This window comes from Lepidochelys kempii, chromosome 15 (genome assembly GCF_965140265.1).
Source record: "Lepidochelys kempii isolate rLepKem1 chromosome 15, rLepKem1.hap2, whole genome shotgun sequence".
Lineage (NCBI taxonomy): Eukaryota > Metazoa > Chordata > Testudines > Cheloniidae > Lepidochelys > Lepidochelys kempii.
In genome coordinates, this window is record NC_133270.1 from 22415376 (window position 1) to 22430040 (window position 14665).

Sequence of the window (14665 nt, forward strand, 5' to 3'; positions counted from 1 at the left end):
TGTGAATGAGACTATAAAATCTTATTTTCTGGTCTATTTCACGCACATTAGGGTTCATTAGCACAAAAAAAAGCACAGACCGTTTATCTGTTGCTGCTGTTTTGTACGTGACATGGCTTGCATTTGGTTTCTTCTTATAATTAAACAATAAATACATTGCTGTTGTGATTCTTTCAATAAACTACTTTCTGTTTACTGTTTAGAGCTTAAAGAAGAGGAGTACTTGTGGCACCTTAGAGATTAACCAGTTTATTTGAGCATAAGCTTTCGTGAGCTACAGCTCACTTCATTGGATGCTGTTGCTCACAAAAGCTTGTGCCCAAATAAATTTTAGTCTCTAAGGTGCCACAAGTACTCCTTTTCTTTTTGTGGATACAGACTAACACGGCTGCTACTCTGAAACCTATTTGGAGCTTGTGAACAATATTGAGTTAATAACACTAGCAACCTATTGCAATTAGGTCTATAAATAGGTAATTTTAATACAGTATGAGCATAGTACAGCTAGCTAGTCCTAATGTGAGATCACTCCCTCAGTGACCTTACTCCAGTTAACATAGTCACATGAAGCTTTTGTTTAGAGCCATAACATAAACTGATATATTAATAGCCACAGTAATTCAGTATCTTAAACTTTAAACATCTATACAAATTAACATTGAACTTAGTTTCTTCCCCTTAGCTGAGGGATTCTGAACTTAGGTTCCATACAACAATTTCCCCCCTCCCCCATAGTTTACTGTGAGAACATGAAGAACTGAAAATTGTATACTTTGCAGGAATACAAGTAATAGTTAAAGGGCTTTGATCAGTATGAGTATTTGTGTCAGAAGTACTCATTTTATTTCATAAAACACCTTTTGTGTTCAGAAAATACAGATCAGAGCAGCTAAAATAACATTGCCCAAATGCTTTTGGAAACCATAACCATGACACTGCACCTCCTACCCCGTTTTCAGGGGCCATGGGAAGAAGTCACTGAGTTCCTGGTACTAGGCTCATGGGTAGGGAGCAGGGCTCCCCTTTAGTGCAGGTGGGCAGGAGCAGTGGGGTTGCTGGGCAGTGAGACAGTGTGGTACCCACAGGTCCGGCAGCACTGAGCTGTGTGTGGGTCCAGTACAGCGGAAAGTCTATGAGGGTGCAGAACCAGTAGCTGGGATGGGCCTCTGCTGTGGCTTGGTCAGGGAAGCTGGGGCTATACCTGGCTGAGACCAACTGGTTACTCTCCAGCTGCACTGGTGCCCTGCAGAAGGCAGCACATCACCCCAGGCAGGAACTGCGCAGGACCCTGGCACCTGATGTGACCAGGCACCCTGTGGCACCAGGGAAAGGAGGAAGGTGGTTCTAGGAGCTGCTGCAGAGCTCAGAGCCCACTTTGCACAGGGGCTGCTATTGTGATGTGGGTGCTGAACTGGAAGTTAACAGCTGCAGCTGATCAGAAAGAGAGCCATTCTGGTCATCCCAGTTTGCCCAGCCCCACTGCCTAAAGATGAGCAGCAGATCAGTAGTAAATGGAGGGGAGCTCTCAGAATAGGATAGGGATGAGATGGGGGCCTGTGGGAATGGAGGGGAGCCCTTCTGATACTGCATGGGCTACTTCAGCCAAAGAGAGCACAGGGGGAGATGGAGGAGCCCCAGCTCCACTGGAGAATGGAGCACAGAGGAAATATGGAAATTGCCGGGGGAAGATGGGGAAGCAGGAGAGACCCTGCATTGCTGTGGGTATAACCAAGCTGAGCAGCAGAGCACTGGGTGAAGCTTCTTCCCCTAGTGTCCACCCCTCCTTGGCCAGCCCCCACACCAAGCGGAGCTCTGAATCCAGTCTGGCAGCAGTACAGCCTGGTCAAAAGACAGGCAGCTAGCACCTCCCCAGCTCATGGCTGTGCATTCTCAGGGAGTCTGAGAACCTCTCCCTTAGATGATTCCCTTAGATAGGATTTCGCATTTTCTTTTTCCCATCGTGGGACAAGATGGTTTTCAGAGGTTACTCCTCCTTTTGTCCCACCTGACTAAATCAGTAAGTTAGAATCAGAGCACATGGCTTGTGCTATCCCCAGTTCCCATATAGTCTGCTTCCATCTGTCCTGCTATGGCATACCAGTACTAGAAAATGGTAAGACCCTCTGAGTGGGCTGGTTTTTGGTGCAAAAGGAGAACATAAGAATGGCCATACTGGGTCATACCAATGGTCCATCTAGCCCAGTATCCGGTCTTCTGACAATGGCCAATGCCAGGCGCCCCAGAGGAAATGAACAGAACAGATAATCATCAAGTGGTCCATTCCTTATCGCCCGTTCCCAGCTTCTGGCAAACAGAGGCTAGGGACACCATCCCTGTCCATCCTGGCTAATAGCCATTGATGGACCTATCCTCCATGAATTTTGCATGTGAAAGAAGCATTATGCATTTACATGAATGGGCACTAGATATTGGGGTTTATGATCACCTTTTACAATATGAAGGTGCATAAAGCTATCTCAAGTCATCTAAAAGTCCACCATATTCAGATAGGTGAGGTATGGCCTCAGAGGCCATCTTAGCTGTAGCAAACTGACCTCCTTGGTAATGATTTGTTCCCAACCTTACTCTGTTGGGAACAGAAGGGTTCAGGAGCTTTCATTTCATGCTTTTTTTCATGTTCATTTCATAACCTTTAACTCTTTGTACCTCCTGCTACTTCCTTCTCTACTTCTGAGGCACTTGTCCTTTCACATGTTTTCCCCAACATTTGACTTTTTAACTTCATTTTGCTCTTCATTACTTAGGAGTATAATAAACTGGCCTGCGCAGCAGGTGTAAGCTTTTCTTCATTGTTTTTCTGTCTGCTGGTAGGGTGTACCTTGCTGTCTGGACTGGCATTGCTAACCTATATGGAAGATGTGTTGTGGGAGTGCAGAGCGGATCCTTTGCAATAATCAGCGCTGCCCTCTACGATGTAAAGTTTTATTAAATGTGTAATAACATCCATAACATCTCCTGTTACCTTAGGATATTTTTCTACCCCAAGCTCCTAAAGAATGTTTCTATTACTTCAGAATAAGCAATTGGAATTCTTGCTTAAACAAGTCACTTTCTGAATGTCATCTCTGTTTTAATGTCTTTCTCAACTACAGAGAAAGCTTAAAGCAGAGAATAAAGCAATAGTTGCTTAGCAACATTGGGGGAATCATGTTAACTCGAAATCTGAATTCATGTACGCAACTGACTTACAAGAAATGCCTTTTTTACTGGAAAAAGGTATTTGGTGCCTCACTCTTTGAGATGTTCTCTTTCTCTTGACTGTGCGAATTATTACACAATTTATAGAAGTTTCCAAACAAAATGTAACCAATATCTGCAATGTATTTGTCAAAGGATCAGTGGTTTAAAAAAGTGATAAATTCTTCTGTTGAGCTCTAAGTTCCAGGTGGTTTGTACTACTTGATTTAATAGACAGGAAGTAAAACCTTTTAAGGCCTGTCCTAGTCTCATGGAAGTACACTGCTGTTCTTTTGCGCTTGCTCTAATAATGGTTTTGTAACTTCAAAACCTGTGCGGCCAGTTTTTTTTTTTGGTGGGGGGAGGGGGAATACAAATATGCCTGTTTGAACTGAGGAGTTCATACAGATCTTAATTGCTCTTTATATTACCATTTCCTTTCTTTTGTTTTACAAAGCTTTGTTTCAATCTTCTGATCATTATCTAAATTAAATGACTGACAACAAGAAGGTGCCTTAAAATTGAATGGCAGATACTTCAGGATAAATGTGATTTTTAAATTTGATGGGCGAACTGTTGTGCTATGAAATTCAGTTTAAAAAAAGTGAAATGTTAATGGTTACAATACTGTGATTTGAAAGCACTTGGTTCAAAAAAACTAAATATGTTAAAAGGAGAAAAATGTTTGCTTTTGTTTACAGTAAAGCTGAGCATACTTTTATTAAACCATATTAATTTCACTTCAGGTACCTTTAAAAAGATGACACACATTGCATTAATCTTTTGTATTATTCCCTGCAATCCTCTTAAAGCACCCTTATTTAGCTGGGAATCATATGACCTGACACCACCAACTAGAGGGCTTAATTTCAAAACTGCCTTATTTGAGGTAGTATGAAATTGCTATCAATGGCTGCCAGCAGGCAGCAATATTGCTGAAGGCAAAGAAAAGATTTTATGTTCTTTAGGCCAGATTAAATATTCAGGTGACTAGGAACATTATTCAAGTTTGGAAGCATGATTTTTTTTTATTTATTTATTTTTAATTACAGAAGTTTGTAGGATTACATTCTTTTGGGGTTTTTTCCCCCTAAAGGTATCACTCAAGTCCAATGCTTTTGTGAAGGAACCAAGGGAAAAAAAAAATCAGACTGGAGTTCTTTCACTCAGTGTACTTCAGTTTGAGTTGTGTGAATAGTATCCAGCGTGGTCACCAGACGGAATCTCAGATAGTCTGGAAACTTTTCTGACAATGGGGTTATTTAGTGAAAGGTTACAGTTTTATTTAAGATGAACAGACTGCTCCATTTTTAATTGGGGTTTGGCCAAATAAGAATGAGAGAGATGATTTCAAATGTAATTAGTGGCAAAACATCCCAATAAATAGGATTTGGACAGATTTTTAACCTTTTTAGTGTTTGTCATATTAAATAGAATACTGAATCATACTGTTGGCTTCCATATATCTATAAGGACACTGAGCCTCACATTCTGGATTTACATTTATTGGAGCCTCCAGTCTGACTTCTGAAAAAGGGCTCTTCAACACTTTTCAATCATAGATATGTCACTTTGCAGCATTCAAGTTTTCTTTGCTTCAAGGAGAAGGGAAAACAGTGTGGTGGTTCAGACACGATCTCCCACGTGGCACTACAGATCAATAAGGGAGAACATGTAGTTCTGATGCACTTCCTTGTCTGAACAGAACTGCACCCTCTGGCCCTGACTAATTGACCCATCTGGCTTGAAGTCTTAAGCCTTTCTTTCCCCTTAAAGGAAAACACCATTGTATTCCTATCAAGCGCTGTGTATGGATGAGTAGTGATAGTCAAGCAGTGTTAAAAAAAAATACCTGCTGTTTCAACATTATGTGAACAGAGGATGGCTCTGAGCTTGCTTCCTGTGCACAGCCATGCCTCAGCAAAGAGGAAAAAAGAGGTATGGAGAGTCCTTCCCATTAATTTCAGGAAGAGGCAGACTACTTTGACTGACTTAAGTCTTCCATCCCTTGCCCTTACCTGTAGACCATACCTTGGCTGTCATTCTGCAAAAAAAATTGTGGCTCCTTGCCTTTATGCCCTGTGAGTAGTCCCATTGACTTAGGTAGAATTCTGACTATGTAAAGTTAAGCATGTACGTAAGTTTTGTGGGATCAGGCCTATAACAGCATATCCTGTTGGGGCACTGGTGCTACAGATTAGTCTGATATGCAGATTCTAGGTTCCATCTGCCCAAAGTAAAGTTAAATAGTTAATTTCCCGTCCTCCCAACAGAGTTTTTAAAAAACTATTGAGACTTATCCTAAGTGCTGCAAGTTGACAGAAACGAATGTCCATGGGGGATATAGGATTTGCCTCAATCTATCCTTGAGGCCACTATTCTTGTCAGAGGGCAGTGTGGTTATAAATATCATCCAGTAAAAAAAACTCAGTATAGAAATGGCAGTCTCCGAGAACAAAAACTGAATGACGGGAAAAGGATCATCAAATTCCCATAACAGCCCTGTCAGAGAAACAATTTCTTTGGTAAATCTGGATCTTCACCAATCTAAGCCACTTCTTGAGCAGGCAGAGGGGCAAGAAGACTGACTGGCATAGTTGAGGCTTTGCTTGCCAGGAAATGGCCTAACACAAAACCTGAGGGAGTATGGTCTAGCTGTGAAGACCATATGGGAGTCAAGAGAGCTGGCTTTTGTTATGAAAACTACTTTAAAACATTTTCAAGCCTAGGTCAAAATGTAGTCACCTTCCATCAAGGCTCAAATATGGTCTTTTAAAAACTGTTCTAAAGCAGACTAGACGAACCATGATTAAAAACAGTTTGGCTGGACAGTGTCCTAGCTGCCTAACTCACTTTGGATAAGGTTGAAAGCCAAGTATAATGTAAACTCTCTAGATAGTCTGATTCTGGTATACGATGAGACTTGATTGATATCAGTTGACTTGTAAAATAAAGTGAATGAGTTCCAGAAGCGCATGAGATTTCTGAGAAAACTTGTTTGCTAAAAGATTGTACACTTGTTAAAAGAACAAGAGGAGAGTGGTGCAGCACATAAAATTAAAATATTTTATATTTATATATAAGTTCAGGAATTAATGCAAATATAAACCATTGATAACCTTTACTAAGACTTTCAGAGCAGTCCACGGGAGTAAGATACTCATTGGAAATCAATGGGAGTTGGGTACATAAATCCCTTAGTGTCCTGAAAATCTAAGTTCTTGTTTTTAACCTCGTACAAATGTATTGTTTTCAATGTTTGTAGATATTTGTCATTAGCAGGCATGTTGAGCTGGTAACCAAGCACGTTAATTTCTTACAGATTGATACCTTTTGTCTTTTAATACAGGCCTAGAGTTTGCATATTCAGCTGCTCCTAAATCCATGCAGAGTGCCATTATGGGACTGTTCTTTTTCTTTTCTGGGATTGGATCATTTGTTGGCTCAGGACTGCTGGCATTGGTGTCTATTAACGCAATTGGCTGGATGAGTAATCATACAGATTTTGGTAAGTAATCCTCAATGTATTGGCGGATAATGAAGTAAAATGCTTAATCAGACATCATTCTATTTCAAGGGTGGGAACTTTCTTAGCTTAGAATTGTAACACTTTGAATTTGTAAAGCCTCCTAATGTGGCAAAGACACAATTTCATCTTGCATATTGCTACAGTTGGAGCTGAGATACTGTCTTAAATAGATACATTAGAAATGCGTATGTTGTAAAGTGGACTTTATAAAAGAGCTGATTCAGTTCATTGCTCAGCTGTTTCTATTTTTGATCACCAGAAGATATTCGTACATTTAAGAATATTTTAGCTGGAATGTCTAGATTAGTAGAAGCAGTTGAAGAAAATTGAATCTTTTTTGCTGTCTCTTAAAATATTTTTAATTTCCCAATTTTCAGTGAAAATAATAAAACAGGTTTTTGACTGCATAGTGCTGATTATTTGCATCTCATATTTGCATTTCATGTTACTTTGTGGCAATTATCATACAAGAGTTAAATTTGCATTTCTACCTAGCAATCAGTTTATCTTATAGTCCAACCTAAGCCATACGTTTCACTGTCAGTTGAAGTTAAACAAAATCATTGGCACCAGTAGGTGGCACCTTAGGAGTTTCATAAAATCATTTACAGACTTCAGGGGCTTGATTAGTTCCAGTAAGAAGTGTGTGTGAAAGATGTAATAAATTAGGTTAACATTGGTATGCAGGTGCAGTTTTATGTACCCTCTAAAAATTATGCCTAAAGTTAAACTTGATGTTGAATTTTTTTTTATTTTTTTTTTCCCTTTCTGCTTGTTCAGATGTGATTTAGGCTTTTTTAACAGTCTGTCTGGAAATTGCATTCATGCCATAAGTTGGCATCTTATTTTACAAGTTCCTTCTTTTAAAAACAGATGGCCAAAAGCTTAATCTTTACACAGGAGTCATCACAAATACAAAATTTATTCCAAAGACAGAGGTCCAGCATTTCATCTGGTTGTACAGTGGTAACAAGCATTTTGTTTTGACACCTGTAATTGTTGAGTTTTTAAGGATGTGTTTTTGTCATGGCTTTCACAGGAGTAATCTTTATGTTGTAGAAAATATTTCCATAATTTAGCATTTTGAGCATTAGCACCCCATTTCAGAGGAGCTGAATGGGAAACTCTGTTTTCTTCGAGATTCTTGAGCTGCCTGGGAAATCCCGTATGCAGTGTTGTTGTCCTGTTGGTCCCAAGACTTGAGAGAGACAAGGTAGGTGAGGTCCAATAAAAGATAATTACCTCGCCCATCTTGTCTCTCTTGCTAAACCCTAGGCAGCATAAGAGACTAATAGAGCAATGGCTGAACAACACAGGACCAGACCAGCAAATTCTTAGTGGGAGACTTAGTTCCTCTGGGGTGGTTGGTTGTTCATCCTGAAGATAAAAAGACTTTAAAACAAGTTGTTAATATTGGTCAAGATTTATTCTGCCATGGCAACTTTGGTGATCAAATCTTTCCATTCTTACAGCATAAATGTAATTCAAAAGATGTGCGCTAAATATGGAGGAAGTTACTAGTTATAAAATGTTTGTCACACTTGACAATTTTAATTAGAAATGCCTTTTTAGCCTCCCCCCCCCCTCCCTTTTTCTAGCATGATCCATCTCATCTTGTTTTCCTTAGGCTATGATAAAACAGTCCCAGAAAAGGTAGCAGCACCCTCATCTAAAAATATAGATTGGCTCAAATGCTTCCTGGGTTGATTAAGACTGAAAGGTGTTGCCTCAGGTGGCTCCTTTGGTCAGCTGTGTAGAATAAGCCGGGGGTGCTCAGTCTGCTTCCCAGTGGACAGCTGTTACTAGGGAATTATCAGAAATCCCTGTCTATCTGGCCCTAAACAGCAGCTGCAGAGCTCTAACCTCCCCTTGCGGTCCCAGAGTTTGTACCTTGGAATCGGGGTTGAGGCCTACCAGTGGGGTGGCTTTGGTTTGTAGTATCTTGTGTCGCTGCTACGTGGACTGTTACTCTCCAGTGAATAAATAGGGCTTTTTTTTTAGTGCTATTGAATACTTTTCAAAGTATTAAATTCACTGTTTATTTTAAAAATGTTTTAGCAAATGATGTATCAAATTTTAAATCAGTAAGACCGAGTAAGGTCTTCAAGGGCCCTCCCCATCAGTTGTGAGACTGAAGCTTTATTGTGAATGAAGAGTTTGTGAATTTTTCATTAGGTATTCTACAACTATAAATTTTTAAAGAAACGCAGTATAAACTAGGGGCATTAAATGTTCTCCCATGTGTTCTCTCACTACTTCCCATTGATGGCAGTAGAGCACACTGTCTGCTGGCACTTAAGCGTTGATTGCTACATTGAAATGATTAAATTATTTCTGCCATAAAAATCAAGATTTCATGGAGTTAACATCCCGTCCTACAAAGGAAAATTACTACTTCTGCTCTTCAAATGGAGTTTTGGAAGTATGTTGTATTTTAAATGTCAAGAGAAGGCTGCTTTTGCTTTTATTGCTTTTTATTATAAGCTTATTTAATTAGTTCTTAAACTTCAATAATTACAATAACTTAATCTCAACACGTATGTGTGCTGCATTCAAAGCTTGTAAGGATTGATGTGTGCTTCTCTATTTCTTGCTTCCCCCTTTCGCTTATAATAGTCATAATGGTCCACTTGACTGTAGCTCTTGGCATGTTGGAAGCGAGCCATAGTGTATTCTTGAAAATTCAGCAATAGTAGGAGCTTATTTCTTAATAGAAGGATAATGTTTTACCAATGAGCTTTCTTAATTTAGAACTATTTTATGTGCCACAAATCACTAGCTTAAAACAACTTTGAGGAAATGTCAGAGGTGAATTGAACCAGAAAGAAGTTCCACATAGTTGGATGGATTCCTAACTTTGCTCTGAGAGAGTTGAAAGAGAATTGCAGTAATGGCTTGATATGAATAATGCTTTTAAATTTTTCATGATAGCATCCATTTTTGTAACTCTTTATTTCCCCATTCAGCTGATCAGGGAGGGGAGATTGAGGCCTTCAGACACACAGGCACCATGTAACATTGAACAAGGCTAAGAAGTTGTCTAAAGAAATTGTAATAAGTGAAATTCAGAATTCTGTTTGTGCTTCATCCATTTCAGTGATGTTATAAAACGTATGTTTTTACCTTAAAGGTTTACAGTTTCACTATATTCTAGGAGATCATTAAAGTTAGACCATTTACCATCTTTCTTGCATAAACTTCTGTTTTCCATGAAGAAAAGGAGTACTTGTGGCACCTTAGTGACTAACCAATTTATTTGAGCATAAGCTTTCGTGAGCTACAGCTCACTTCATCGAAAGCTTATGCTCAGCTAAATTGGTTAGTCTCTAAGGTGCCACAAGTACTCCTTTTCTTTTTGCCAATACCGACTAACATGGCTGCTACTCTGAAACCTGTTTTCCATGAAACAGCTTAGGTAGTATTGGCTAAAAACTTTGGATGTATTTAGTTAGAACACTGGATGGCTAAAGGGATGAAAAGAGAGTGATCCAGTGGACCTAGAAGAAAAAAACTGTCTTATGTAAGGCTGTTAATGACTAGAGATTGGCAATGACAGTGCAGACTTTTACACAAACTTTGCTTTCACTGTTTGCTTTCTGTAAATATGTTAGCAAATGGGATTTCTGCCAGGATTCTTCATAGAATACATTTTTAGTGAATATTGGAGACTATTCAGAGAAAGCAAGCTTTGAACTTGTATTTAAAAGTTGATTCTCCAAAAGTTGATATATCCAGTTGGGTTAGAGAGAGACACCATATGAGTGGTATCGTCCAAAGCTGCTCTGATCTCAAATATTGCATGTGCATAATGAATGGCTTCTAAACAACTTACAGTTCAAGGGTTTGTCCACACTGGAAGTGCTGCAGCTGCACCACTGTAGTGCCTAGTGAAGACACTAACTATACTGATGGGAGAGCCTCTCCCAAGAGGCAGTAGCTGTGTCAATGGGAGAAGCCCTTCCATCGACATAGCACTGTCTACACATCCCTGAGCGATGTTGTTATACCAGCATAAGTTGGTAGTGTAGACCAAGCCCAAGAGTTACTTGTACAAATTTGTGGCAAGTGGATTGGAAAAAATAAAGTTTTTGACAAAAAAAACATCATTCGTAAATCTTTGATATACATTACATCTCGTATGCAGAATTGCTAGGAAGTCACAGTGAAAATGCCTCAGCAGGTTTAAAGAAATACACAAAAACAAATAGAAAAGGAGGACTTGTGGTACCTTAGAGACTAACCAATTTATTTGAGCATAAGCTTTCGTGAGCTACGGCTCACTTCATCGGATGCAAAAAATGGAAAATACAGTGAGGAGATTTATATGCACAGACCATGAAAAAATACACATTGTAGGGAGGGTGATCACTTAAGATGAGCTATTACCAGCAGGAGAGTGGGGTGGGGGGAAAGAGAACCTTTTGAAGTGATGATCAAGGTTGAGAGAGAACGCATTATCAAGGATCTACAACCTATCCTCACTGTATTTTCCACTTTATGCACCCAATGAAGTGAGCTGTAGCTCACGAAAGCTTATGCTCAAATCAATTGATTAGTCTCTAAGGTGCCACAAGTCCTCCTTTTCTTTTTGCGAATACAGACTAACACGGCTGCTCCTCTGAAACCTGACAAAAACAAATGATGTTTTTAGCAAAGAATTAGAGGTGGAGGTAGGGCCGGGCAGTTGGAAATGTTCCTCACTCATTCCTTTGAATATGCATTGGATTAGTTTTGGCCATATAGTTTTGCACATGTCTGTGAGATGAAATCTTCAGTGATTTAAGTCGTTTTCATATCAAAACTTTTTCTATATCAACATAATCCATTTAATTTTTTTAACTGATTACCTTTCTATATAAACAGTAAGCCATAAACCTAACCACTTAATCTTGTTCTAACTCTCCATACCTTGCAGGAGAGCAAGATTGTCCATTTACTTATTAAGCTCGGTTTTAGAGTGAGAGGGCATTCTCCAATTGAGGAGAAAATATATTTTGGGGGTTCTGATTTAAAATGAAGAAACTATAGCCTGTAAATTAAAGTACATTAAGTTCAGAGGCTTTTTGCTTACTCTGATAACAATCTTGCGAGAGCATATTTGGTTTGTAGCATTTCCAGCAGGAGAGTTGCTTTCCTTTTTAGCAAGGTAGCTCTTTTAATAATAATAATAATAATTAATAAAGTGACTCTGTGTGTGATCTCCTTTGTTTAAATTGGAAGAAGAGCAAAAATATATTTAGATATGCATTTCATGGTTTTTCAGCTACCCTGTTTTATCAGAAGTATGAGGGAGTCCACAAGGCAAAGCATTGGTACATCACTTATAAACGTTTCTGGTTAACACTTACATTTCTCTCTCCCTTTTAAGAGTTTATTAGATGAATTCGTGTTCTGCATTAATTGAAAATCAATTATAAAAAAGGAGATACAAGCACAGCTTTTCTGTCTATATGTCTACTTTTCTCTGGCTGCTAATTCTTTTTAAAAACTGTTTAGGCCTAAGGGGGGCTTGTGCTCCCCTCTGTATACATGTAATTCCTGTAACATTGCGGGGTTGTGTACAATTATTGAGGAGAAATCAAAGGCATTACTGACTTTAAGAGATACAAGCACAAAATACAAAGCACAGCTTGCAGGCTGTGTATTTTCCTAGAAATGCAATTTATATTCTAGATAATGCCAAAAACTGAAATACTGGTTACATGATGGAAATATGATCTGGTTCTGTTTTGCCGACACCTTTTGCAGAGATAAATCTTAGTTCTTGTAGGACTGAGCGGGATTGTATACTCCCTATGTGTATTTACTTTTCCTCTCCAATTCTTTCTAGGTAACATTAATGGCTGCTTTTTAAACTATTACTTTTTCCTGCTGGCGGCTATCCAAGGAGCAACCCTCCTGCTTTTCCTTATTGTTTCTGTGAAATATGACCGTCAAAGATCAAGGACTAATGGAGTGACTGCCAATGGGAGGACCTGACATTATCTGAAATGGAAGAGCAGTTTATTAGACCAGCACGCAGTAAATTAACTGGCAATGAACTGATAGTTTGCAAGACCTTAAACTGTTCTCCAATGGGACTCTTTCCTTAAACTTGCATGTTACATGAGTTCTAACCCCTGTCCCTTTCCCTGTAGGTAAGTGCCTTATGTCGTGGGGCTCATATGCCCTGTTGTAGGGAAAATGCAGATCTTGGAAGTGCATTAACTCTAGGTATTGAAGGCGCTGTGCTCATGCTGACATGTTGGGACTACTTAACATCTTTGGAAACTGAATATAACTAGTCAAAACTAGTAAGGAAACACTGTATAATGTGGCTCACTCCTAACTGAAGAACTTTGTTCAATGAAGGCAGGTGGATCGGGGGGGAGGGGGAAACACTTTTCAGCAGTCTTTATTATGTTGAAGGCACCTGTATTTCCTTGAAGTTCTGGTTACAGATCAAGAGGTTCAGTGAAATTAGTAAGAAATCTCCTCTGAATTTTAAAAAATTGAGGAAGTTAAATTCAACAGGTCAATTTTGGGACAAGTGGAGGCAATCTAACCTTCATAGGTCTGACTAGCCTGGATAAAAAGGGATGGCTTGTATGCAATTGATCTTTCGTTGCAAATAGGACAAATGTTTTAAGCCTACACTTCCGTATTTAATATAAAATGGCCTTGGGTGCATTTAGACAACACAGTAGGTTATTTTGTAGCTGCTATGATTTTTGATACATGTTAGACACTTTTGGGGACAACTGGTTTTGCTCCAGGATTTTATTTTTATTTTTTTTAAGGTCAGAGTTAGGTGTATTAGGACATTAGGGAAACTTGTGTCCTTTGAATAAGCAAGTCTTTTATCTAATGTTCTCAGTTTCATTATCTCCATTTAAAGATCCTTAAATATTTTCAAGTGCACGGAAAGAGATTGGAGACTGAATTTCAGTCTCAGTAGATGAATGTGTAATATCAGTTGGAGGTCTCTTAGCTCTAATGTCTTCAGTCTTGGTGTCTTTTATGTCATTTTTGCTAATGTGCTACAGGGCTAGAACCTTTCAGCAACACATTCCTATTCTAGAGTAAATGTAGTTTTTACTCTTTCAGCATGTTCTACTTTAATTTCTTTACCTGTTGTATTTAATACTGCATATGCAAGGCAATATGGAAAGCAATACTTTTGCAAGTGATTATAAAGAAAACAAACTGAAAAATCAGTATTTTATTAAACAGTTTAATGTGTTTGAGCTTTTACAGTTTCCTTTGGTGATTTTGCATTTAAAATGTTAAATATTTTTTGGAACATAGAATGTCCTTTTAATGAGTTTACAAAGCAAAATGAACTCTTGTGCTGTGACTTCTGACCCTGTGTTCCCAGGTGAATAAAATTACACTGCAGATCTCCAGTGTTCTTTGGTCTTTATTTCCTCAAATCCATCTTGCAATCCTACTAATTGTGCCACCCAATGGAATGTGTATTAGAATGGGATGAGTCTGGGAGTAATTACATATATTCGTCGTCTTAGTAAAAGACCCACAAGCGAGTACTAAACCTGCTGGGTGTAAGTCCCTAACCGCCTCCTGATTGCAGTGTAAGACTTGAACATAATAGTGAAAATAAGAACTGCATCTCTTGTAAGCAAAACTGAAATATTCCCGATTGGCTAATGTACTTTCTATTCTATTTAACTTTTAATACCCTATTTGTGGTACATCACCTTTAAAGCCAATTTGGTCTGGTGGAATTAATGTGCTTGGCAAAGACTGAAATAGGCTGCAGAAGAATCATATGGCTATCTAAAAATCTATTTATCAAGAGATCTCCCCCTCATAAGGAGGAAAGTTTGATTCCATGTGAAGACAGGTTTGTATTTGTAAAGCGTCTGTAGATGCAGAAAAGAACTTTGCTGTACCAGCTAATTGTTACCCAGTTATACCAATAAATACTTCTACCATTTA

At 38.8% G+C, this 14665-nt stretch overlaps 1 protein-coding gene across 3 annotated transcripts in view; it reads left to right on the forward strand.

Moving 5' to 3' along the window:
- The window catches only part of SLC15A4 (solute carrier family 15 member 4), a 49730-nt gene extending 35622 nt beyond the window's left edge, over positions 1–14108 (forward strand). Inside the window, exons 7-9 of one of the 3 annotated variants that reach the window (XR_012155154.1) lie at positions 6548–6706; positions 9694–9838; positions 12558–12631. Coding sequence is in view for 1 of the 3 variants with exons in the window: in XM_073313585.1 (XP_073169686.1) it covers positions 6548–6706; positions 12558–12706 (308 nt within the window). In the remaining 2 variants the exon portion in view is untranslated. Of the gene's footprint in view, positions 1–6547; positions 6707–9693; positions 9839–12557 lie in introns of those variants that run through there. The other 2 variants (XM_073313585.1, XR_012155155.1) reach the window with 2 other exon arrangements.
- The last annotated feature ends 557 nt before the right edge of the window (positions 14109–14665 follow it).